We start from the raw sequence: 27,759 nt of genomic DNA, 5'->3' as shown, positions 1-27,759 counted from the left end.
ACTCTCTGAAGGAACAGGATGCAGAAAGGCAAAGTACCAAGACAGGCCAGGTTCAAATGGAGAGGTGGTAAAGTGCAAATTGAACCAAATTTCCCCTCCGTTCCCAGCAGGGTGGGGAAGAGTGCATTTCCGCCTCCATCCATCAGTCCTTTTCAGTGGCGGATACTGAAAGTTCTAATCCTGTGTCTAGTAGGGATGGGGAACCTCTTTCAACACAAAGGCTACATTGCCTTCTGGGCAACCTTTTGAGAATCAAATGCCAGAGATGTGCAGAAGTGGGTGGGGCAACAAATATAATTTTTACCTTTGAACAGAAGGCTAGTCTCGGTACACTCACACACCCCAATACATCTATGAGCAAAACTTGCAGACAAAGCCCAATGAGATGCAGTTCTCGGTTTCAAACGCTAGGAGAAAGAAAGGCATTTGCTATTGAAGTGAATGAGGTACTTGGATGCACAAGAGCTGTGTGCATTGCACTGCATATCGAAGGCACTGAACTGAGAAATGAATATGTAGATCATGGCCCCCCCCAGCCCTGCAATGAACCATCGGAGTGAAACAAAGTGATTCAGCCCATTCCAGGGCAGAGGAAACTTGCATTTGGTCATTCGCATTTTTGTAAGTTAGAAGGGATCAAACATACATACAACAAAGGCAAGAAGCTTTGGAATGTAACAATTTATTGGGGTTCATCTTTTTAACTCCCCATTTCTGGCATTGATACAATACTCAAGAGCAGCAGAAAGAACAAAATGTACAAGCACACAAGAGTAATTAGCACAACCCCCCGCAAAACCTGGAGCAAGCCACTTTTCTGATGGAAATGCCAATGGGGGGTGGTGATTCAATCACCCACCCCACTATGCTTCCCATCCATCCACTCTAGACAGTTTAGCCAGCTGAGAACTGGATTTTTAAAAGCAACCAAGCAAATGCAAACACTATATTTAAAAATGAATAAGACAAAAATAATAGATAACACTTCATTCATGCACAATTGTTTCATTAAATGCATTTTTTGCCAAAATTAAAAAGTTACCAGATATATATTTAGTTATTGGTTTTTAAAGCCTATTTCATACGCCAAGAGGCAAGAACACAGCAACTTCAGCTCACCCTTTGACAAAACTCAGCATCAGGCCTCAACTTTGCAAAAGCCAAATGTGCAGACTTACACTAACCCTCTCAATTGACTGCAGTTGTATAAGGTTCGAAGCAAGTGCCACCATCGCCTTAGAAAGCCCTTACAAGGCTCACAATGGGATCACACTAACAGCAGCAGCATGTCTGGCAAGGTTGAGGCCTGGCAATGGCAAGTGCAAGGGTGAGCGTAAAAGAGGAGCAAACACCAATTCTGAACCTCCTGGAACAAGAGGCTTTTCTTCAAGAGAACTCACAAAGAGAAATGTGGAAGATGAATTGCTTTGAGTATAAAATTGCAGGAATGTGGGGAGGGGGAATAAGCACCAGGAACATCACTAAAGCCGTGGTTAGTTATATTTACTTTAGGCTGGTGGTAGCAGCCACCATGAAACAAACTGCATCCTTAGAAGTCCCAACTTTCTGCCAGTCACTTGCCCCCTGTGGCATTCATCTTGGAGAATATCCACCACCTAACTTGCTGCCTAGCTTTTGCATCTGCACAGGTGTCCCACATTCTTTGCATGTCATGCCCTATGAGCAACAGTATTCCCCAGATTAAAACCATAAATTATTCCCAGGTTAAGGGGACATCTTTCTACTACTGATAATGGCCTATGAATACCACAGGGCAATCTTCCACTAATTACATGGGACACTTACAGCAGTCTCTGAAGAATAGTTGAGTTGCTACATTATTTTCTTGTTCCACTGAAAAGCTTGACTGTAAAGAACTAGGAGTTGCTTCCCACATTACTATACATGCAACGTTGGAAAGTTCCTCCATGTCATTCCGGCACCAAAAAAGTAACATACATGTGTTGACTGCATAAGGACTGATACTGAAAGACTCAAAAGTCTCAGCAATACCCTTGTCAGTCTCTGAGTAATAAATATTCCCCACTATGCTATTTAATGACATAGGACAATTCCTACAAGTCATTCTTGTGTCTGGAAAAAACAGTATGGAATGGCTGGTTCTGTGAGAGACTAGAATAAATGCTAAACATGGTGATCAGGCAAAGAACAATGGAAGAGGATACCCCATTTAAAACAGCAAAGTACTTCACATTAGAAGCCACAGTATGAGAGTGCTGAACTTTTAAAGCATGTGCCTGCAAATTTTTTTAAGTGCTATACAAAATAGGAATGGGTTTTCAGCATATTGGAATTGGGACTTAAATGAATCCAATCAAATGTTAAGCTGCAAAACATACTCATCTGCAAATTATCGTTTTACTGCCCATTGTAAAGAAGCAAGTTTTTCCCCCAGATCACTTGCATGCCTTTATTTCCTCCAGTGAAAGCTTCAGACTAACAAGGAATCATCAGCATCCAAGTACATCTTGGGAATGCTTCTTCCTTGTCAACAGCTACAATGTTGAGAGCCTTACACAGCATCATCCTGTGCTACACAGAAGGAAGAAATATAGTCACAGAAAGGCATACATTTCAATCCCCACTTATTCAGTACTGGCAATTAAGTGACCGAAATAATCCCCAGATGTTAGAAAAACCAGAGGGATCAACTTGATCCCTGCAGAATCTTTGTATATTGTAGCTGCAGATTGGCAAGTGATCAGCAACCCAAAAAATAAACAATTAAGCATGGTGCAGCCTTCAGGCTGCCTATTACACATATGGCACCCAATAAGGGTTACCAGTGGAGACAGCAATAGGTGGTATATGAACCTTTGGCCTAACCCTATCAAGTTCTTATGTATTGAAGCAGCTCTGAGACCACACAGCTTTCATCAAGATGTTACTTTTACTTGACATAGCATCAGTAATGGGTCCCTCATGGGAAAGTGGACAGGCTCCACAGACCAGCAATGGACTAGACAGCTCATTAATGCAGCACAGAAACACAGAAATATAAATTGAGGAAGAGTATAGCCCCTTTCTCCATGGGCAGCCCATTTTACTGCCAAGCTCTGCAGTGAGGAAAGGGCTCCTTTTCTCACCATGCAGCACAGGAAATACAGCAAGCTCCCTCTTCCTCACTGCTGATATGTAATCTGAATAGCTGAACAGCATGTGTGGGGGGTCTCCCCCACCACACAGCTCAGCTGACTGGAGAAGGGGGCCTGAAGAGAGCGAGTGGGATTTGGATGCCAAGGCTTGGTGGACCAAATATTTCGCATCTCCAGATTAAGTCTTAATGAAGGCTGAGTGTATTCTGTAGTTCAAGAGATTATGTATCTCCAACAAAAGGTTGCTACATGCCTAAGTCATGCAAGGTACATCTGCGTAGATTTGCTTACTTTGCACCATTTACTCTGCTACTGCTAGTCATTGGGCGGCACAAACGGAACTATGCAGGGCTGTGAACCCATGCTCAGGCCCCGCTCTGGCTTCTTCACCATGCATTGCTCACACATTTTCAAACTTATATTTGCAGCCATAAAAGTTAGTTTTTTTAAAAAAAGGATAAAGAATGCAGTTTCTTACGAAGCTGAATTTCAAATCCCAATCCCATACAAGATGCTGAATTTCAGAGCCGAAGCTAAATTCTACACTTGAACAATCTACACACAGCCTTGGTCCTATGATCTGTGGCAATGGCACATCCAAATGCACAGATGAATTTCAGTGTCACGCCACCTTTCTGTTTCAAGGTAAATCTTTTGGCTGAGACTGGAGTAAAAGAGAAATGAAATAGATGGCGCAATTAATCGTTCAGGAAAACATGGAACTGGCACAAAGGGCATAACAATGACATTGGGGGAAGCTCTTAACTCAGTGTTAAACCACATATTTTGAAAACAATAAGGGGCCATGTTGAATCTCTAACGCCCCTCATTAAAAAGGGGCTGGGGGAAAAATCTCTGTCTGAAATGTTTAAGATATTGGAGTGCCACTGCCCATCAACCAACATTGGGTTGGTTGGATCAATAAGAACTAAATGGGACAAAGGTGGCTTCAGATGTTGTTCATATGCCATACATAAGTAACCCTGACACTTCAATCTCAAGAAGACCCAGTAGACCTCTCAAGTAGGGCAGGAGAGACTGCGAGGCAATCAGGGTGTTGCTGTTGCATTAACTGAGAAAGGAAGCCATACATGGAAGAAGAATATTCCAACACCAGGCTCCTCTTTCGTGGCTGTGCAAAACCTGACTTGGGTGAAAGCTAAACAATTTATGGGGAAAATACTAAATACAATTAGGGCTGTTCATAAGTGCTGGGAGCAGCTTTCATAAGAACAGCCTCCTTCAGTACATACTTTGGAAGCCAAGTGGCTTGCAGATCACAGCATTCAGACATTCCTAGTTCTCAGCCTTATGGTCATGCTACTGGCCCATGCTGGCTTTGCATAACACAAAGCACTGTGGTGGGTTAAGTGGAGGATTTTACTTACACACACATACACACACACACACTTCAGTAATAAGAAAATAAGATCCCAGCTCTTGCACCACTAGTGGACAGTCAAAAAAGCAGCAAAGCAAGCAACACTGGAGCACAGGATGCACCAGGCAAAACAGTGCAAAGCCTCAAGGGAAGAGGCAAGGGGGGAGGGGGAATAGCAACATGATGGTTCATAACAGAAGGACTCTGAGCACTAAGTGTGAAATCCATTCCAGGCCTATTACATTTCCTTACCAAAGGCCCACTTGGAATCTTATACCTCCTGAGACCAAGGGCCTCTCCTAATTATCTGGCACGGGGGGGGGATGCCTTTTCCTGATTTTCTGCTCCATCTCAGTTACCCAAAATGTTGTTCACTCACACAATTGCAGCTTCCATGGATGGTGGACAAGAAATAATGTTGCAAAGCAACTAAACCTCCCCTAAGCACAAGAGGGGGGGAACATGGGAGCTTATTAACCAGGAAGACTCAGCTCAGATAGCACCCATTTTATAATGGAGGTAGGATTGCAGGTAGTTCTCCGTGGCCAAAATGGGTACTAAGTTATTGAGCAAAGAGGAGAATTATCCTGAGACGGGAGACACTGTATTTCAGCAGCTCACCAGGAATCACAGGCCCAGAGTATTGTTCTCAGAATTTCCCTATCACTGCCCGTTGCATGCACCCATAGCCTATTGATAACCAATTATCACATATAGGTTAGCACATACAGAGACATGGGACTCAAGTCCCCCTGAGGAAGGATATCACAGTTCAACTGGTTGGTAACAGATGAGAAAAAGAGATAATAGTGAGTGGATAAAAAATGAGTTCTCTGCACAATACAGAAAGCTGGACAACCTAGCAGGAAAGATTTAGCTTTCTGGGAGATATAATACTTTTTCCTAAACAGATTCCAAACTTCCATTTCAACTATGCTTTGCTGCTAACTACAAGAAGTGAACAATTAAGAGCACAGAAGCAAAGGTGTAATTTTGCAAGCAACAGATAAACATGAAAGCTACTTCCACAAAGAAATATACCGCTCAAGTAGCAGGACAGTCTTCCTCCAACAAAAACTGTCACACTTCATCCTTCTTGTCTTAGGGTGCATCCTATAAACACCAGGAGACTATTCCTCTGCTGTCTGAAAATTGATACTGAAGTGGACGACAGGTGGTCTCTTCTACAGATTTTGCATTGGCACTCATGGAAAAAAAGCCAATCTGGACACTTTGGAACAGGAGGGAAAGTGCCAGCCCATTCTCCACCAGTCAGTGCCACATAAATTCTGGGGACAATCTTCACACCCAACCAACACTCCCCCTTTTAATGGAATCTCCCCTTCCATGATGTCTCTTTTGCTAAAATCTTGATCACATACTTGCTCCTTTCACCTTGCTTTCCCTCAGGGCTCAGAATGAAAGCAATCACTGCAACCCAAACTGCCATCATTAGTTTGGTGTTTGCTAGCCTCACGAAGGTCCTAATCACTTTTTCCTCACATATCAAGGCTGTTACCCACTTGAGAACATCTTGGTAAAATGTACCTGGAAGATGTAAAGTGAATTAGATTAATTAGAAGGAATTCTTTGTTATGAAACCCAGTATACATTGAGGTTGACCTATTATGAGGAAAGTTTTGCCAGCTTCTAATAGTTTGTTTGGTTCACAGCTAAAACACATATTTCCTGCTTGCCTGGTATCTTAGATACTTTTACTTACTGAACAACCCACAAAGCAGCAACATGTCCCACTTCATCAAATAGCTCTCACCTCAGTAGGTCATATTGATGCCTAAACTGTTAATCTGCAAGTGGATAACATGCCACATAGCCCTTCTGACAAAGCTTTGCCAGAACCAGGCTGAATTCTGGATCAATCATATCCAGAAAGGAAGGAAAGATGGGAGGCATTCTTCCTCCCTTCGCCCCAAGTAAAAGAAAGTAGAGGGAAGAGAAAATAGGTTTTTATGGACTTGCTTTCTCAACTCAGACACTGTTACTTTTTGCTCTTCCCTTGCCCAATTTGAATGGCCTGAACACCACCCTCCCTACCACACACAAATACTAAAAATACTCTTTTCTTTAAGGACCAGCTAAAATCACTACAGTTTGTGCAATCACTGCATTTAATATTTTTAAATTCTCTATCCTTCTGTCTGTAAAAATCTCATTACCTTTAAAAAAACCTTTTTTCTTTTTTTTTTTTGCAAAACTAGTTTCTTTCTCCCTCCCCTCCCCCCATTCAAACTCTCCTCTCTAAGAACAAGAAGTACAACAAACATGGCACAGACGCAAAAGAATACAGGATGTATCCTATCCTCTATTACATTAAAATTCACAATGATTCAAGGCAAAAAGACAGCCCAAATCATGAAGCAGTTAACAGTAGCCCTCTGTCACCATCTGGTGGCTAGAATGTGTCAGGTACAAGGTTTGCCACTTAACAGGAAAGATGAACACAATCTGCTTTTGGAGGTTGTGTGCCAAATACTGTAAAAGGGAAAATTTCAAGGCAAAACCAAGCAACCCTACATTCCAGCATTACCTGCATCTGACCCTCCCCCTTCAAGAGTGATGTTTCTTTCTAGAGATGGAGGGGGAATGTTCAAGCAAATGAGCTACCAGGTTGGTAAAATCTTAGCAGCATAGAACTCCCTAGGGATGTTGGTTAGGAGCTGTGGTTGCTAATGCCAAAGAAGTGGTCAAAATGCTAGCCAAAACAGAAGGCTTATCTTTGCATCAGAGCGACTCCTGGTACTGCACAAGTGGAGTGACTCATGCATCTGTGGGCTACTTACCACAATCCATATCCCTAGCCTCTGATCCCAACAGGAGTCATCATACTGCATGGAGATGGAGAAGATACCACTGATGCAGTCAACTAAACCCTGCTCCATCCAATTGGTTTCACAATCACCTATCTGCCAAGGCTTTGCTTGTCACCTGCCTCCTCAAGGGAATGGCCTTTAAAGTACTTTTAGTCATGTAGTTTTAGAGCATCAGTAGTAACTCACCCAGCTCAACTCATCTATGAGACAGACAGGGACTGCTAATCCCTTTGATGGCCACCATCTTGGAAAGAGGATTAGATAAATCTATGGAGAATAAGGCTATCAGTGGTGACTATCCATGATGACTGTGTTCTCCCTCCACTGTCAGAGGCAGTATGCCTCTGAATGGCAATTGCTGGGAATCACAAGCGGGAGGAGAGCTGCTGTGCTCTGGTCCTGCTTTCACACTTCTCAAAGGCATCAACTGGACTGATCCAACAGGCTCTTATGTTCTTAATCCCAGTCCAATAGCTGCTGTTCTAAGTAGACTAGAAGAATCAGTATAGTACCACCTCATCAGCCATCACTGCACCAAAATTATGGTGCTGGATGCATCCCGTGTGTTGGCACCATGGCACAAGAGTAGCTGGTATCTGTATTCAGGAAACAGAAGCTTGTGACATGAGTGCCAGGCGGCATCCCACCTTCATACTAAAGCTACTTCACATGTTATCAGAAAGATTAATTCCCATTTGTTTATCAAGTGCCACGCTAACTAATCTGTGGAGAAAGTAGACATCTGAAGACACACTTTCAACACAGCCCCGTGAACCAATACGGTGTAGAGGTTTGCATGTTGCAGTGGATCTGGGAGACCAGGGTTCAAATTACCACTCAATAATGAAGCTCACTAGGTGAGCTTGGACCAGTCGCTATCTCTCAGTCTAACCTACCTCACAGGGTCATTGTGAAGACGAGAGGGAGAAGAACAAGTGCCATGTTGGGATCACAGACTAGGGATGTGGGATGCAGTAAGTAGTGGGATATAAATGTAATTCTAATAATAATAGCTAAATTCACCCTCTGGGCAAGGGTTTATTCCACTGCCTTCAAACAGGTGTGTCCCCTCATCCCACTGCTTTGAGAGTCATGAAGGAGAAATTAAAAACTGTGTTTAACATATCATGCAAATCTGCCCTCCCACCAGACCATTTCTAGTCTGGGACCTTTTTTTTCTGGAACAAATTCCAAAACTATTGTTGATCCCCACCCTCCTTTCACTACTGACAAGTTGTTGGGGGAGGGGGAGCCAACCTGATGCCATTGGAGGTACCATACATGAAATCAGTCAGCTTCTAACAGACAACAGCTTCCAACACCTCCAAGAAAGGTGAATGTCCTACTCTTTTGAAACACAGAGAAACCAAAGTGACAAGAGACTCTAGGGAAGGGGGGGAGGAATCTGCCAAGAACACGTGTTAAAATATTTGAAGAGTTTCCTATTAAAATTCCCTTTTATATTGTCCATTTACTTTTTTCAAATATTAGACAAACTTCAAAACCATACACCACACAAACATACCAAGCAATCTCAAAACACGATTGACTAGTATGCACCCCCACCCAGTATAATAGTTCCTCTCTTGCAGCTTCATAAAATATTTCATTTTTCTCTCTCCTTTAAAGTCTTCTCTTTAATACAAGTCTCCCTGCTCCATCTCCCATTATACATCTCTACCCCACAACCCAACCCACCCACCTTTGAAGCTACAGCCATTAAAATAAACTCCCATAAAAAAACCTCCACACTTCCTTTGAGGCAAAGCAATGATACAGCCTGTCTCACTGAACTCATGAAAAACAACAAACAGCTATTTCAAAGCATGCGCCTGTGGAATTACAAGAAGCCTTAGACTTACACATTAGTGGAAGGAGTGTGGAGGAACTTAAGCCTGCACACCATGTAGATTTCACTTGTTTTGAAATAATTTTAAAAGACACAAAAGGTGTTATATGATAGGATAAAGGAAAACCAACATTTTGAATATGTCTTAGGTACTGACTACACTCAAACTGCCACAGACAATCACACTGTTTAACATTATACAATTTGCTTATGATAGGCATCTCTATATATAGACACTCATATTTAAGATTATTAATAAGGTATCACAACACACCATCTCTCAATCCTGTACTTGGCAAAGTCCAGGCTTCTTTTTAAACACAGATATAGCCAAGTGGAACTTTGCAAAGTCAATGAGGAAAAGGTGAGACAGCTTAAAAAGGTCTGAAGTCCTTCCTGATGTGAGATACCGATGAGCTAAAATGCCACAATTTTTGCAGCACCAGTCTTTACATGTATTGATAAATAATTAACTCAATGTAAAACTGAACAAAACAACTAAGCAAGCCCTTGAAAAAAAGAAAGTTCACACAGGAATACAGGGAAGAGAGATGCCATTAAGAACTGAATGCAGTTTTTTCAGTGACAGCATAGCATGCAGACAAGCCCTTGAGAAATATTACTACCTCACACACACACACCCCTTCCCCCCCAAAAAAAAACAATGTAACGAAGATTACAAATAGTATGACAGGCAACACTTGCACGCACACATGCCACTGGTAACAAAACAGAGGCACCCAGGAGGGGAAAGAGAAACTTGCAACAGGGCTAGAACGTAAGATGGCAGAAGAAACACAGAGCAGAATTTTACAGAAATTGTTTTACTTCTGCAGTGAACCTTGGACACAAATATATGAGCTCATGGTTATTAACCCATTATGCGGGATGGTGAGCAGATAGCCAAAGAAGCCACATTTTTACCTCCTTCCAAGACAGGCTGTAAAGGTTTCAGTCAGAATGAATTCATGAAAAGCAGCATGTTGTTGGCAGGTGGATGGGAGGGAGAGGCAAACACACACTGCACATGCACTCCACACACACACACAAAGATCCAAGAGACACACAGTAAGATTTTACAATAGGTTCTTAGCACCTTTGGTTGGCAACTGTAGAGGCAGTTTGAGATCCTAGGAATTGTAGATGCGAATGTTCTTCCATCTCACTCACTTGGAGAGAGATGCAGATGGGGAAATGTGCAACAAGCAGGCCCTCCTCCTACCCACCTCACTGGAAGGATGATGGAGTTAAGTTAATAAGAACAGGGCTCACTCTCACTGCACAACTCTTCCATCCCTCCTACATTGGAAGATGGATGTGTGGCTCCTCTCCTTTTCATCGTAGCAGGTTTCAGGAAGGGGACACACATGCCTCAGACTTTAAGAAGAGGAAGGAGCAGGGCACAAGACTGACAACTTAAGAAGGCTGAAGAAACTCGTTTGGCCCGCCACAAAAAAAATGTGCAGGGTGTCTTAGAACCAGGACTGAGAAATGGTTCAAGACAGATGGAAGTGATAGAATGTGCCCAGGCTGACTCCAAGGGCTACCACAATTACCAAGTTAGCACTTTTGGCATATGCAAGGAGGAAGAGTGCCCAGCAGCAGAATGAAAATTTAGGGCACATAAGTTTCCCCAGATGTTCTGTAGCAGCCCCCACCTAATCATAGTGATCTGCTCTCCAACCTCCCTTCCCCTTAAAAAGCTGCTTCCTCCTAGGGTATAGTCAATACAATCTCACCAAAGCTACAGATATAAGAGCAAGGTGACGGGTACAGAGGTGTAGAGAGTTGGAAAACAGGAATGCAGACTCTGCCTGTGTTGACCAAAAGATCTCTGTTTCATTAAAGAGTATGGAAAAGCAAATCCTTCCCCTCTTAAAGATACGAACCCATTCACCCAAGTTCTTATTCACCAGGTCCAAATCAGCACAACATAACCCTTGAAGACAAAAGGGAAACTCATGCCCCACCATAACCCCTAGCAGCTGTGACATTTGGAAACTTCAAACACATCCATTCCCATTCCTCTACTACCATCTTAATTTCCAAGCAAAGAGAGAAAGAATGGATAAGGAGGAGAGAGAAGAAAACAGGCATTCACACCATGCATGATCTTGCAGTAGAGCCTCCCTGTCCCTTTCCCCTCCCCCCAACTGCGCTGAAGGAAGAAGGCAGCCTCTCATTTGCTGCCTCCACCACCACCTCCAGCTGCTGCCACCTTTTCGAAATCCTCTGCATTGCAGAATTCCTTGATGGTGACCGTCAGAAGGTTGCTGGTGACATCAGTGACCACCACATTAGAGCAGGGAGACATTTCAGGGCGCCAATCCCCAGCCTCCTGCTCTGGGTCAGAAGAGGATGGAGATGATGGCATCTGACCCCCTCCTCCGGAAGGAGAACGCTTGCTGGTGGCTGCCGATTCTGGTGGAATTGATAGATCAAGGACTTCCGATTCACGCCAGTCAGGAATGGCTGGGCTTAGTGTCTCAGGAAGCAGCTTTGGTGGGGAATCATCTGGATCCGATGAGGAGTGTGGAGCTGGTGAGGGGCAGTCAGAGGAGCTTGAACTGCGGGCATCATAGGCAGAAGAGCCCATGAGCCCACAAGAGGCACCCTGGGAGCCTCCTGCCTCTGTCTTCCCCTCCAAGGATGGGACTGGAGTGGACGGCTTGTTGTACAGCGGGAAGTTTCCAAACTTCATGTGGCGGATCTGGTTACGAAGCATGCTCTCGCTGAATTTCTTGCTCTTGCCAATGACACGGTTTCGTGAAGGTATCTTGGATCGAGCCAAACTTCCTCCCCTGCTTCCCACTTTCCCATCTTTATCAATAACCTTCAGGTTGAGAATAATGCGACTGCGCTTGGGCTCACGTGGCTTCACCTTGCGGTTGATGATGCGGACGGTTTCTGAAAAGGGAGAGACAGGAGGGCGGATGCCAGTGCCCCCACCAACTCCACTATTCTGGGGGTCTGGGCGGGGCAAAGGGCGGCGAGACATACGGTGACATCGCCGGATGTCCTTCTTCAGTCGGTGCACTGCAGCACTGGAGTGGAGTTTGGGAGAGGATGTGCTAGAACCAGGCTTGACAGAAAAATGTACATCCCCAATGTGTAGGGCCTCCGCCTGGGCCCGAGCCTGCAGTGGAAAAAATGGAGTTAGATGGGAATAAATCACATTCTGCATACTAAACTGCAGGCACCTGACATCTTAAGGATATGAAGCCTAACTGGAGGAAGTGGAAGCTGAGCTCTGCACAGGCCTGGATTTCAAACTTAACATGTTCCCAACCCAAAATGAATCCATCTGACCAAGCATAAATCACCCTAATAGTGGAAACCATGAAATCCATTTCCATACATTTTCACCCTGGGTTTTGAATTACAGTTTGGGATACTGGGATTGTTCAAGACTTAAAGAACATTAGGAGATGCTCTTCAAAGAACATTTGTTAGTTATTACTAAGGCTATTCATTTAGCAGACTGCAGCACAGCACAAGTTAAAATCTACCAAAACTTCACGTGTAACAGGAGAGTTTGCAAAGTAAGCATTTAAAAGAAAGGCATATTTTTTCCTGTAATATGTACAAACAATGTCTTGAGGTGACTTGCAGCCAGATCATTACATTCACCACTTCTCAGAAGTAAAGCTAACTAGGATAACATCAGGTCTCCCACGAAAATGAACAATAAATGCAATTAATTCCATTTGGAAAAGGTTTATTCAATCCTGCTTTAGGTCATACAAAAGCTTTCCCACTCTGTGCAACAAAACAGAAATCCATTTGAAAATTCTCAGGGTTTGACTAAACCATAAGTAAACGAAGCAAGATTTAAGAAAGGATATTATGCTATTAACATGCAGATTAAACCTTTAAATATACAATATTAGGACATACAGACTATTGGCTGGGAATATAGGACTGCCTTCTTCCATCTTCAGCTGGTATGTTAGGCTACAGCTATTCCTGGACAGGCATAACTTGGTTACAGTGATGTCTTGGTAACCTCTAAACTGGACTACTGCAATGTGCTCTATGAGGATTTTCCCTTGAAGTTGGTTCAGAAATTACAACTAATGCAGCTAAACTGAGTCATGGACCTTATTTGAGGAATTTAAGTGCAGTTTCCCCAAAGTTCCTCTATTAAGATACAACTATAGCTTCCAGCATTAGAGTGAGCTGAGATATTCCTGGTCAAATCTCATCCCATCCATGAAATCAGTACTCTTGGGTCACCTATAAGCCATGACGACGATACTGATCTATGTTCAAAGTCATTATGAGGATTATGATATTAATATCCCTTCTGCCCTTGTAATAAAGGATAATAATAATAATAATAATAATACCCTGCCCATCTGACTGAGTTTTCCCAGCCACTCTGGGAAGCTTCCAACAAAATATTAAAATACAATAGTGCGTCAAACATTAAAAGCTTCCTTAAACAGGGCTGCCTTCAGATGTCTTCTAAAAGTCTGGTAGTTGTTTATTTCCTTGACATCTGATGGAAGGGCGTTCCACAGGGCGGGTGCCACTACCGAGAAGGCCCTCTGCCTGGTTCCCTGTAACTTATAACGATGCGGGGGGTGGAGATGCTCCTTCAATTTAGTTTTATATTACACTGTTGAATTTGATTTAGTTTACTATAAAAGGTCCCCTCCCTTTTAGAAAACTAACATCCCATTGTGTGATGCTTACAACTAGATATTTATTGTAGACCAGATGACTCAAGTCATTCAATGTGCTAACAAAAATAGCTAACTTCTGTATTCAAATACCATCAGACTAACCAAATGTATCTATCGCCCACCCCCTTAGTTCAATTAGCTTTTCCCACCATCTGGTGCCTGCAACAAGAATTGCAGGTGAATGCTTCTGTTCCTTCCCATTTTCTTCCTACTTACTTTCCACACAGATATATAAGCACCAAAGACTCTGGTTATGCAGCAGCTCCAAAAGTAATAATAATAAACTGGGAATAGAAAGGAAGGGGATAATAGAGAGATGCTATCATAGGAGAGACAACTGAATGTAAAAGGAGTAGGAAGCGGGGATGAAAGAAATTGGCAGGGGGTGGGGTGGGCAGAGGTACAAGATAGGTGTGAAAGGAAAATGGGATAATAAATGACAAGAGATGAGTAAAAAATACTTTGAGTGGCACGAGGGGGAGGGAAGGGGGAAATATACAAGAAGCTTTCTCTACTTAGAGCCTCTGGATCAGCAAATTCTACCTAAAAGGGGAAGGCTGAGTCACAACACCTTCAGAGCCAATGCTTCACTTGAGACAACATGCAAAAAGTACAGTGTTACCATTCAGCTAGTTTAAATGCATGCAAAATAAACAGCGTTCCTTCATTGCAATAATTGCTGATAACACAATCACCTTGCCATACATATTGTGCTTTCTTTCCAGTGCTGAGGAGTAACTCTCTAGTCAACCAGCAAGATAAGTTGGCATAGCAGAGAACATCATCAAAATCTCATAATTATATTAGTTTCCACCTCCCATGCACCTATGGCACTGTACTAATTTTCTAAATAACCTCTCCCTCTTCTAGTGTTTAATATCGCAAATCCCGTACTATAGTACTAGCAACGTACTTAATAAACGTCCACACCTTTAAGCCCCACAAAATGATAAAGACATTGGAAGTGGAGACACAAGAATATAAAAGCAGTTCATCTATATTTCTTTGATCAGGAAACCCAGTTTTGGGAAATGAATGTAATTTTGTAATATTGGGTAGTTAAACAATGCACTAAGAATTAGTCAGACTTCAGACGTGTACATTTGTGCTTTTTGCTGCATTTTAAAAGCGTTTTTCCAACCAAGTTCACATATCAGTGCATTCAAATTACTACAATACAAAGTTAACATGTTTCTTTTCAATGATGACTTGTGTGAAGTACTTTGCCACACAGAGCATAAACTATGGTTATGATACTACAAGACGTAGTAATGGCTGCCAACTTGGACGGGCTTTAAGAAGTGTTTAGACAAATTCATGGAGGATAAAACTATCAATAGCTACTAGTCATGAAGGCTGTCTACTACCTCCAGCATCAGAGGTGATATGCCTATGAATACCAGTCACTGAGGAACAACAGCAGGAGAGCATGATTATATTCAAGTCCTGTTTGTGGGCTCCACAAAAGCATTTGGTTGACCACTGCTAAAAGAGGATGCAGCATGGCTCTTATGTTCTAATGTCTGTTTCCATATATTCATGAATTGCTTATACTTCTGGTTTTTTTAAAAATCCCCCTTAAGCAGAAACTGGATTCTTTGTTTATACCTTGCCTTGTTTATACCTTTGTTTATACCTTTAAATATTTGTGTCTTTAGGGGAATACCACTCAGTGCTATACTTAATTTATTCTATTGATTACTCATAGTTCAGCTTCCACTTCTGCAAACCTACATAAACAGAAAATATTGGCACATTAGCTGTACAGGTAGGAGTTTTTGTCTTCTGTTAGAAATCATTCAACCCTTCCTCCTTGGACATCCCTTTTTGCAGACCAAACCTTCTGCACACCCTGGAAGTGAAATTTGCTATCAGTTCAGAAAATAAACTCAGAAGCAGTGATGAACATAGGAAACTGCCTTATACTGATCGAACTCAGAATGATTGATACTGACTGGCAGTGGCTGTCTAGAGTTTCAAGGCAGAAGTCTCTCCCAGCCCTATGTGGAGATGCTGGGGGCTGAGCCTGGGACATTTTGCAACCAAAGCATGTGCTCTTAGCACTGGGCAGATGGCAATAGTAGGCAGGATTATCTTCTGTCCAGGTTCCATCACTGGAGACAGGGGTATTGCCTCTACCCTCACCTGACTCTAGTGTATGCAAAATTCCACAGCTACCCAAACTGAATTACAACTTTCAGGATCTTCCCCCGCCCCTATTCCACAAAGCCGTGTCCAGAACTTGAGTAGGAGTTGCTTACTAGAACTCAAAGACTTACTGCTACAAGGCATATTTTCCATGAACTATAACAAACAAACTCGGATAAAATTAGTCCTCAGCCACACAGCCCAATGGCCAGCTGAAGGAGATTGTGTTCTACCTGGCCCGCCCAGCGCTTACCCCTTCTCACAGAAGGTTAACCCAATTTTCTAGCAGCTATATACTCACGAATAGCCAGTAAAATTTACATAACTGCAAGCATTTTCTTGCATGCTTTTAAAACAGTAACTTCTCATGAACATAGTATAAAGCACCTGATGTACTGACCCAAGGTAATATATAAAGGGATGTTTTTATCCATTCTGAGAGTAAAAGAAGTCGTGCAGACCACTCTACTCATGCGGTTAAAATTCTCCCTTTATGTAGTACCTTGAGTCAGTAAATTTCTAAATGACTGTTTATACTGTGTAGCAACTGTGTTCAAGTTGCTAAAATCATCAGTTTCTGCTCTGGGAGTTTCAAACATCTTGTAACTACATGAGCAAAGCTCTCCTCACCTGATTCCCCCTGGCTGAGAATAAAAGAAATGGCACTGAGGGAGATAATGAGGGTTCCAAAATTCTAACTTAAATAAATTATAGAAGATTAAAAGCAAAACTGATTTTTAAGTGAACAGAGAAAGAACTACTTGTCAAAGAATGCAGCCCCTCCCCCCATTTCTCTGTAGACCACAAGCTACATCCTGCAAAGTGTGACTGGGAAATTCCCTAGAGAACTAAGAATCCATTACTTGCTACTGACCGTCTAATTTATTCCTACTAGCTTACATCTACCCACCTTCATGTTTACAATTTATACGATGACCCAGCATCACATTCTTTGCAAGCTAGAGAGTTGTTCAGTACAAAGCAGGTCATACATAAGTTAAAGAATTATAGCATGACAAAGTGGCCCTGTACTTACACAAGGCCAAGCTGATGTGCATACAATATTTTAGTTTCCATTATCCCAGAGCACCTGAATACTATCTTGGAAAGCATTTGAAGTGGTTGTTGTTGTTACTGTTGTATCACCATCAATTCAAATGCATTCCAAGATAGTGTTCAGGTACTCTAGGAGAATGTAATAGAGCTGGGCCCAAATTTGCCTCAAGTGTTTCATACTACACAAAGGACTATCCAATGTACATGCCACAAACCCAGAAATAAGTGTTCCAGTTTGCGAACATTTTTTGGAAGCCGAACGTTTGTTTCGACCATCAGCATTGTTTCTGGGGCCAATGAGAAGCCCCACCTTGGTTTGTAAATGTTTTGGGAATCAAACGGACTTCACAAACAGATTCCATTTGACAACCAAGGTAGAACTGTACTCTAGTCCCCAGAGTACTGCCATCAACCTTGTTGCCATTTTGGTGTATTTTTGTTTCCCTGGGCATTTGGGTACCACATGGTTAAATTGACACATGGTTAAATCTATGTTTAAAATAAGGTTTATGTGATTTTATAATTGCAATTTTTACTTTGGTTGTAAATTGCTTAAGGACATTTAGTGGGAAGCAATGTATAAATTTAATAAATTGAAACCACTGTCTGGGAAAATGAGAAAAAAAAATCCTCACAAATATATTAAATTAGTCATCCTTAGCTTAATATAGCAGTGGTGAACTTGCAACCCCTCAGATATTGTTGAATTACAACTGTCATTAATCCTGACCATTGGCCATGCTAGTTCTTATGGAGGTCAGGATTTTCTGAATCATTTACAACTGCAAATAAACTATCCAGTTAGTTTCCAGATCAAATCAGACCACCTATGTCATCAGAAGTCAAACACTAGACAAAGTCATCTTTATAAGTCCTGCATGAATATTTAGGAATTTGCTGAGAAGAGTGGTGAAATTTACACAACCAAGGTTTTCTTACTCCTGACAAAGTGCAAATATCCACTTTGGGTGTTAAAATCTTTATTTTCCATGATGGATCATCCTTTTCCAAACTGGTTTATACTGGTTTAAATGCCAACTCTGCAAACCCTCCTCAGCATTTGAGGTTCAGATTTCTACCCATCCTTCCAAAATTCACATCAGTAAGAGCTTCTACTTTAAATGAGCTGAAAGCAGCATTAGTGAGAACCGGAACCCCAGCCCACTCTGCCTCTCATATAGTAAGCACTGCCTCAGCAAGACTGGGAGGAAGTTTAAACTCTGACATACTGATATACACATACACTTTTCTCACTTTTTACAGACAAGAAACCTCAAAGCAGGTTTTAGTGCTGCAATCACAATAGCCTTAAACAAATGCTATTTTGGACTGTCTGGTCCAGAAAGTTTCTGGGCACTTTTGCATTTCCAAAGTTTAATTATTTTCTTTCAGTAAGATTTTTAAAACTACTGGTTTACATTGCCCCCTCTTCAAAGTTCTGAGAAAACACTAAACAACAAAGCTTTCAGACAAGTCCGTGAAAAAGGGTGGCAAACCACTGGCCCATTTTTAGACAGCAAGAAGTCACGAGGCCAAAAGGCCAACTTACATACACTTTGAGCAATCACTTTCAGTCAAAATAAAGATGGAAAGAGATCAAGAGCATATTTGTAGCTTTCCAATAATTTATGGCGTCCCTGGACACATACTGCAAAATAACATGTGAAGCTTTAATTTCTAACTACTTCCTTTCCCCAACTGACTCTGTTTTTTGTTTTATTTTTGTTAAGCATTTTTAGTGGGCATTTAACCATACTGAAGTTATCAGATCCCAGAAACTTGAACTGGTTCAATTAGAGCCAAGTTATTAAAGTGAGAGTTACCTTCAGCAGAAAAGTTTTGGGCTTGGGTCCTCTCTTCTTAGGTCCGTACAGCTCACGCTCACGTTCCCTTTGTGGGGGAGAAATTAAACATGTTTTTTTTTTTAAAGTCACACCTCTCCATTCTGCAGACAAAACAAGTGATAACTCCTAACTCTCCCTCTACTGTCCAGAATCAATCTCAAACTCACTTTTGCTCAAAGGCTGCAATTAAACGGGAATCCAAGATGTTCTCTTCAGGTTCCCAAGTGCTGTACCTGCAGAAGTGCAGATGGACACAGTTACAGGCACTTGCAAAGGAATGAAGGCGGGGGGGGGGGGGGGGAGAGAGAGAGAGAAATATTAGCACATGCTGAGGAGTTCTTGGTGGGTGGGGAGGCGAAAAGGATAAAGCAACCCTACAGGCACTCTGTGAGTGTTGTGTGTGTGCGCGCGTGCGCGCGCCTTGTGCGCACCCAGGGAAGGGACACATAATATTAGCCCAGCGAGAGGCCCACAGGAGGCGGGAACGGGGCTTCTTCACGCAGACAAGACACAGAGAGGCGCTAGGGGGGAAACTCACTTGATGGCCCAGCCTTTCCATTTCACCAGGTATTCGATGCGTCCCTGCAAAATACGGGGGGGGGGGTTGGCAGAGGGGAGGGGGCAGAGATGAGGGGAGGGGGTAAAATGGGGGGGCGGTGGGGAAGAGGAGAAACGGGAAGCGCAGGTTAAAGAGGTGGCAACGGCAGAAACACCCTCCCCCCCATTAAAAAAAAGCCGAGCCCCGGTCTGGGGCCTCGCTGGCCCGCCGCTCACCTTTCGGATCCGTCGCTTGATGATGGATTCGGCCGCGAACACCCGCTCGCCCACTGCAGACAGCTCCATTTTTGTTTATTTCTTATTTATTTCTCTCTCTTTTGCTCAGCCCTCAGCAGCAGCACCCACAGCCCATAATAATCCCGCCCGCTCCCTCGCCTTCCTTCCCTCCCTCCCTCCTCAGTGTGTGACTGACTGACTGACTGACTGAGGCGGGCGAGCGAGGGAACGGCTCTGAGGGCTGCTGCTCCCGCGACAGCGGCTCGAGGGGCTGGCTCGCGCCGTGAACTCGCACGCACGCACGTACGCGAGCGAGCGAGCGCGCCCCCTCCTCCGAGCGTGCTCTTTGCTCGCGCGCGCCGCCACGGGGAAAGGGGGGCCGAGAACGAGGGAGTGAGGGAGGGGGACACGTGACGCGAGTAAAGCCCGCCTTCGGCTTCGCGCGCTCCGTTGCTTAGTTTTCAGGGCTTTGCTTCTTCGTCCCCCGCCTCCCGCCCTCGCCTCCTTCTGAGCGAAGGGAGTAAGGTCTGCAGAGCGCAAGCGCGGACCCTTAAAGGGGCCGTGCGGGCAGCTTTTTGAAGAGCGGGAGGGTGGTGGACGTGCGGCAAGCAGAGGCAGGAAAGTACAGCGTGGACTAGCAGGCGGGGCAGCGCCCCCTCCTCGCGCGAATGTTTCCCGCTATTTCCATTTTCTCAGCGCCCCCCCTCCCCGCTCATGTTTTGCCTCATTTCTCTACTCCTGCCTCTGCTCAGGTTGCGATGGAAGATTATGACCACGATGTTGTCATTGTCGCTGCAAATAAAAGCAACACTTTCGAGGGCCGTCGCCTCCGGCAAAGTGCAGCCGGGTTTCAGCTCGATGGGTGCTTAAAAAAAGGGGGGGGGGAGCAAATAACTCTGACCCCGCTGAGAGAAAAGCAAAACAGTGGGATTCGAGAGCTTGTAACTCTGGAACATCTTTCTGCAGGGGTGGGGAACATATTTGGAAAATATAGCATATTCCAGGCCGTTTTGAAAGCAAGATTGGAATCGCATTTTCGATTTGCTGCTGAGTGATTTGATGGGGTCTTTGGCTGTAGGCCTAGGCTTACACCAGCGATGGAGAATCTCCCTCATCCTTTGCCATAGACTATGTGGCACCAATATTTAGTGGGGTGTGCAGTGGTAAGATTTACTATTTTCTTTGCCCTAAAAAAATAAGAATATGTTTAAAAGGGGGTGGGGATCCCCAGGGGCTTTAATAGTACAGTACGGTCAATCCTATACTTGTTTACTCAGAAATAAGTTCCACTGTAGTATTTCAGGCTTACTTCTACGGAAAACGTGTTTAGGATTACAGTCTGAAAGTCAACACACATCTCTCTCTCGTGTACACACACATAAAGGCTTGTGAATCCAGCTCCTGTCACAATTGGTTGCTCTGATTCAGTCCTCCATACAAAAGGATATCACAGACAATCCTCAGTTCTCCCTACTCCACTCCTGGGTGTTTATTTTGTGCGGATTTACAGGCAGTGGAAGACAGGAGTGCCTGGCGTGCTCTAGTCCATGGGGTCATGAAGAGTCGGACACGACTAAATGACTAAACAACAACAACAGGCAATTTGCAGGAAGTGGTGAGGAACATAGGAAACTGCCTTATAAGGAGCAGTCAGAGGTCTCTCTCTGCTTTATCAGGAGATACTATTGAGTATTGAACCTGGGACCTCCTTATGCAAAGCAGGTGCTCTACCCTTGAGCTACAGAGCCTTCTGCAGGAGGATAGAGCTGGAAGAAGGAAGCTGGAAATGGATACATTTAGATTTAGCACATCGAGCAATGATGAGGTAAATGGAAGGTCAAAGAAAGGTCAAAGAAAGGAAATCTTAAAATATTAACCAGTTCCTCAATTACTTTCATGTGTTTTCTTCATTTGTTGAAGTTATTAGTTCCTGGGAGGAGCGTAGCTCATGCATCTCTGACATTGTAGGGTATGTTTTGAAGCTTCACAGTCACAGATGCTACCAAAGGAAGAGCAATTAATTTCCACCTCATACGTTACACCATCTAAATAAGAGAAATAGCCAAACAAAATGTGTGAATGGACACTTGGGCATATGGTCAGTGTGTTCGTTATCAGACAAGCTCTCAAGGCTCTCATAATAAAAACAAAACTTTATTCAACATTTACATTGAAGTATGTAAGCAAAAGAAACCTAGTCACTAGCCTACCATATTGCTAGTGCTGAATAAATACCAAGGACTGATTCACACCTGCATGTATATCATTCAATAACGCATGACCCAATGACTCACAGCTAAAGTTTCAAGCTGTGTTACACACATCCTGCCTCTGAATAGTGAAAACAGCAAGGGTAACAATTTTCTTTGCCGAAGAGTACACTAGAGATTTACAGTGCAATCCTGTGGAGATCTACTTAGAAAAAAGTCACATTGTGCAACATTACTTGCTCCCAGGTAAGCATGTGCAGGATTTCATCCTGATAGTCTTTGTCATGTTTAATTTGCAACTATTACAAAACATAGCATTATGAAAGCAAACCAACATGTGAACAACGTGCAATAAATATCTTGGCGAGCAACTTGTGTTGTGTTGTGATAGACCCTGAGGCTCTATCAGCCAAGTTCCAGCCCTCTGTCAATTCAAACGGCATGCTGTTGTTCTCTCACAAACACATCTTCCAGATACTCTTCTCATATCCCACCCCAAGTTGATGTTCATGAGATGACTGAAGTAGCTTCTGAGCTTCCAGTGACTGCTGTGGGCTGTTTCACATACTACATTTTTACATGTGCCGATGCAGACCATGCATGTGTACATAGCAATTTAATAATGCGGGCATGCAACAGATATGGTTGTCTCCATATCTGCATCCATATCTCTTGTAGTTCTTGTACTTTTAGTCTGCATTTCAGGCCCAGATGGGCTTGTAGAGTATATTACAACATTTAAGATATAGTCAAAAATGCTGCTAGAGTGGGGATACCTGCCTGGGTTGAGTCTGGGAAGTTTGGAAGACTGCTGCCTCCCCTCCCTCTTATGCCTCAAATAGGTACACATGCCAGGATGCTGAGACTAGCCATTGCATATATATGCACAGCAGTAAATATATGACGAGTGAAGCACTGCCATGCATGGCCCCTTTTAAACCAGACAGTGACTCTGTTACATAAACCACCTTTTCAAACCATGTTCACTGCAAAAAGTAGCCAGACACCACTGAATCTACCATTTGAATTGCAATACACTTCCTACACAGTTCAATAAAGTGGTTATCAATAAAGTGGCCTGCCTGTGTTGCCCACTTTCTTTGCATTGTACATAGCAATTAAGTGCTCTGATAAGCTGCAATGGTGCTTGATTACATTTCTGAAGCAATCAGCACTCTGGAGAGCACTTGCTACCTTGTTTTGTTTACAATCAGCAGATGCCCTGAAGGGGAAGCATACAAGGAAATTAAGCATGCAATCACTGTGCAGAGTCAAACTGACGAGGGACTTAATGGAGAAGTCTAAGGTCAGCCACATAATTAGGGCTCCACATGAGTCCATTTGAAATGCTTTCAGTGTCTCCCTTTATCCTGTTTTCTCTCCCTCTGTGGAACCAAGGTGGTAACATCACCACACCCTTGGGATGTTACTATGAGATACTGTGAAAGCTGGTAATATAACTGGCTTAAAAGCCAGTTAGATGAACTGACAGAGAGCATAAATGGTTCTGCAAACTGCAATGCTTCAAAACCAACTTCACATCCATGGCTGGTCTAGATTTCTGTGCACACCCTCCAACTCCCCACAACTTGTTTAAAAGCCATTCAGTCATTTTTATTTATTTGATTATTAGAGTGCAAGAAGTCTGGAATGAGAACTATAGCAAGGGGCAAGCTATTCATTTTGTAAATACAGTTCTTTACAGTGGTAAATGTTATGAAAAAGCATCGATACATCTGATCTGGATTGCTAAGGCACACAGATAAGGGCTCTCAGCTTCACAGTTACAGAACTTCCTACCTCCCCCCAGCCACCCTGCCTCCCTCAAAGGCTAGCTTGCATGCATTGAGAATGGGTTAAATATTCATATCGAAAAACATGGATTGTAAAAACGTTGAAAGCTGCCCTTGAATTGCAGACCCACCAGCCAAGGACAGTTTTGCATTTATGTTGACATCCAGTTTGATGAAGGTTAAATCTTCCTGCTGCAAGTCCTTCATAGTACTGAGACACCTTATTTGTCATCAAAACATGGGAGGCTGCCTTATACCAAGCGCAGACTGTTTGTCCAACCAGCCCAGTAGTGTCTATGTAAGCGGCAGCTTGCCAGGATCCCATACAGAGTAGGACTAACCAAGATCTCTTTAACTGGAAAAGGCAGGGATTGAACCTGGGACTTTCTGCAAGTACTGTATATGCTCTACTAATCCCTCCCTGCAGGAACCCTTGCTCCAAGCTTGCAGAAGCATGCATGCCTCTCTGTATTATTTTTACTACATAGCCTTGTCAGTCTAGGGCAGTTGTGGGGAAAATTTGGCCCCCCAGATGTTGCTGAGCTGCAACTCTCATCAGCCTCAGGAAGCATGGCCAATGGCCAAGGATGTTGGGAGTTGAGGTTCATCAACATTTGGAGAGCCAAAGGTTCCCCACACCTAGTCAAGGAGCTCCAGATGTTGTTGGACTACAAATCCCATCATCTCTGACCATTGGCTAAGTCCAACAACATCTAGGGACCAAAGGTTGGCAAATACTGTAGATACCTCAATCTAGGTCCTAGCAATATGGATGTGGGCATAGGGAATGGGGAACTTGTGACCCTTCAGATGTTGTTGGATTCCTGACTCCCATGGTCAAGGGTCAGAGATTTGGGGAATTATAGTCCAGCAACACCTGGAGAGCTGCAGGTTCTGCATTGCTGCTCTAGCCTCAAGCCTTGGCAGTGGCTCTTAACTCAATTATCATTATCTTAGCCGCAGTAATGCTTACCCAGCTGCCTCATAACTTCTGCAGCACTGTTTGGCATGCTATTCAACTCATTACATTATGGCAATGCCTCTTCTTACACTTTTAAGACAGCATATTTCTTCTATACTATCACTTCATTCAAAATAACAGTGCCAGGGTTTAATGTGTCAGATTCAAACCAGTGCTTAACCATGCGGTAGACCTAAGAACAGCCTATTAAGTCACTTTTGTAGCACTAAAGTAATTTCAAAGACAGATGGATAGGTTATTGATCACCCCTTTCAAGTTAGAATACTTACTGTGTGGTATTTTCCTTTGGACATATGTGCCAGCAAGAAAGAGAGATTGTATTAGGTGTTTTTTATATATATAAAAACTCATCCGCTTCTTTAGTACTGTACTGTTGTGTCAGCCAAATGGTGGACATTTTGACTGAAAGCTTTCTCTCTCTCTTACTGGCTCAGTGCAAGCAGCGTCCAGACAGGTAGCTTGAAGTGTAGATTCAAAACACTTAACCTTCATCAAGTCACTTTTCATCAAGTCCTCCCATCCTGTCCAACAGCTATGGAAACCTATGCAACTATCTAGATAGCAACTCTCATCATTTGAAGACTGCTGTTGTATTCTGCAGGACTGTGGACATTACCTTTGAAGAGCAGATCCCAGCTTTGTGTCCCAGGCGCATTTCAGCCCCACCCCTTCACCCTCAAATTCCAAAAACAGTTTGCTGAAGAGCTGTATTCAATAAAGAAAAACCTTGGTTGGTTGCAAATAATTTGTTTCAAGGGCCTCTGGCTTGTAGACCAGCTAAGCTTGCACGGATCAGGTTTCCCGACCTTTTCCAAGTCTTCTCCATTGTGATTAGGAGTGAGAAATTTGTGGCTCCTCAACTCCTATTGGATTACAGCTCCCATCTTTCCTCACCATTGGCCATACTGGCTGGGTCTGGGTCACACCCACACATTTAAAGCACTCTTATTCCACCTTAGGAGTCATGGATCTCCTCCAAAGAATCCTGGAAACAGTAGCTTGTTATGGGAGCTGAGAGCGTTAACAAACCAGATTTCGAGATTCTTGGGGCAGGGGGAGCCATGAATAAGGGTGCTTTAACTATGTGATGTGGATGTGACCTTGGTCTAGTTCAAGAGCACATGATCCACCACATAAATCTGTTTAGGCACACAGATAAACCGGTTTGTGTGGAGGTCAGAAATCTATTGTGTTAACTCAGCACTCCCAGAATCCCGCTATTTTGGGGTGGGATTCAATCATATACTGGCAAATTCAGGTTGCCGAGCTGTAGTTGATAGGGAATTTTTATGCAACAAACCTGCTTCTCCAAAAGATCAGATTTTTTTGCAGTAAGGTGAAATGCACCAGAAAGCATGAGATAACACTTGCTTTGATGCAGCAGTATCTAACCTCTCTGCCAACCAATCAGAATGAACTGCTCATCAAATAGCCAACATCATCTCATTTACCAGAAAATATATTACGATGAATGCTCAATAAACCAATGGTCTGTGGACCAAGAGCCGTTCCTTTCCTTTGCCTATTCCCCTGGCTCAGACACTGATGGGTGCATGAGCAGAGCTTTCTTTCTGTTTTTCCTGCCCCACCCTCAACTCTGCAAAATATCCACAATACAGCCAGAATGTTGGTTTATGTCTTGAACTGCTGCAAGCTGGCAGCTGCAGAAAGCCTGAGATTCTTACTCCAGTGCTCTTTGCTACAATAATTCTTTAGCAACGCCGCATACGGCCGGCTGTTGAAATCTCTTTCAGTTATGATACTGGTCCCCGGAGATCTGGCTACAACTCCGCTTGTAAAGTAAGTTTAGAAATCATTGCCGTGTCTCCCTCTTCATACCTCCTTGTGTTCTGAGAGACCAGTCGATGGGGAAGCTTATTGCAGCAAGAGGGTGAAGACAGCTCGGCTTCCTCACCGGCCCATCCGGTCTCTGCCTCTTGGCCCCCTTCTTATCCAGCTTCCACTTCTGCCTCCGATTCTGGACTGCTCTCTGCCACCCTATTCCTGCTCACTAAACCCTGTTTCCTCATCAGCTTCTGACACCTCCTCCTCCCAGTCTTCCCAGTCTTCCCCCTCTGACCACTCATCCTTGTCCCACCACCAATCCCCTGAGCTCTGAGCCTTCTTCCCTTGGGGGTTCCATAGCTGGTACTTCCCACCATTCCTCTGCATCCAGCCAGTCCATGACAGCAGGTTAGGACTGGGACTGAACCAAATAGCTGGGTATCTTTTTTCAGCCCAAGGGCCACATTCCCTCATAGGGAACCTTCAAGGGCACAGCTAGAGGCAAAAAATGGGCAGAGAATTTTTATTTATTAAATTCATATCCCACCCTTCTTCCCAAAGGAGTCTAGGCAGTAACTAACACAACTCCATGTCAGCAGACTGTATTCCAGCCATGTAGAATCCAGCAGTTTTTCACCTCTCCACTCAAGCAAGCAAGAAGCAACCACTACAGTTCAAGGCCCCATTTGTTGTTGTTGTTATTGTTGTTGTTTAGTCATTTAGTCGTGTCCGACTCTTCATGACTCCATGGACCAGAGCATGCCAGGCACTCCTGTCTTCCACTGCCTCCTGCAGTTTGGTCAAACTCATGTTGGTAGCTTCGAGAACACTGTCCAACCATCTCGTCCGCTGTCATCCCCTTCTCCTTCTGTCCTCCATCTTTCCCAACATCAGGGTCTTTTCCAGGGAGTCTTCTCTTCTCATGAGGTGGCCAAAGTATTGGAGCCTCAGCTCCAAGGCTCCATTTAGAGCTATGAAAAGCACTCTTGGATCAGGGCAGTAAGGCATAGTGGGGACACAGTCTTGAAGGTGCTGCAATTGCCAGGGGATTCAATATGCAGCAACCTGAGGGTGTTCTGAATACAGGCACCCCAATTGTGGAACTCTCCCAGCCTCGATAGTGTCTTATAAGCTTTGATGCCCAGACAACTTATTCAACTTGGGGTTGAGTCTGTGTTGTTTCACTTTGCAAGCTACTATTTAACTGGGTATGCGCTCTGGCCTGTTTTACTGTTTCCTGATAGACTGTGTGGTTTTATAGTGTTTTATCGGTATTGTACCCCTCTTTAGGATTCTTTAATA

General features: G+C 43.6%; 1 protein-coding gene across 2 annotated transcripts; it reads right to left on the bottom strand.

The window, feature by feature from the left end:
* Positions 1-666: 666 nt before the first annotated feature.
* Positions 667-20,118, bottom strand: CBX6 (chromobox 6). Of its 2 annotated transcripts, none has more exons than XM_083573507.1 (5): positions 19,688-20,118; positions 19,452-19,495; positions 19,081-19,146; positions 18,893-18,959; positions 667-12,313 (listed from the first exon to the last, which is right to left on the bottom strand). In XM_083573507.1, exons 1-5 carry the CDS (start codon positions 19,754-19,756, stop codon positions 11,357-11,359), a joined length of 1,203 nt encoding a protein of 400 aa, XP_083429633.1. In that variant the 5' UTR covers positions 19,757-20,118; the 3' UTR covers positions 667-11,356. The 2 variants fall into 2 exon arrangements, with proteins under 2 accessions (XP_083429633.1, XP_083429634.1); XM_083573508.1 differs by having other exon boundaries at positions 667-12,259; positions 19,688-20,056.
* Positions 20,119-27,759: the final 7,641 nt, after the last annotated feature.

The sequence above is a fragment of the Podarcis filfolensis genome (genome assembly GCF_964270895.1).
Source record: "Podarcis filfolensis genome assembly, chromosome: 10".
Taxonomy (NCBI): Eukaryota; Metazoa; Chordata; class Lepidosauria; order Squamata; family Lacertidae; genus Podarcis; species Podarcis filfolensis.
Note: the sequence above shows the minus strand (reverse complement) of the source record. Positions and strands in the feature narration are given on the sequence as shown.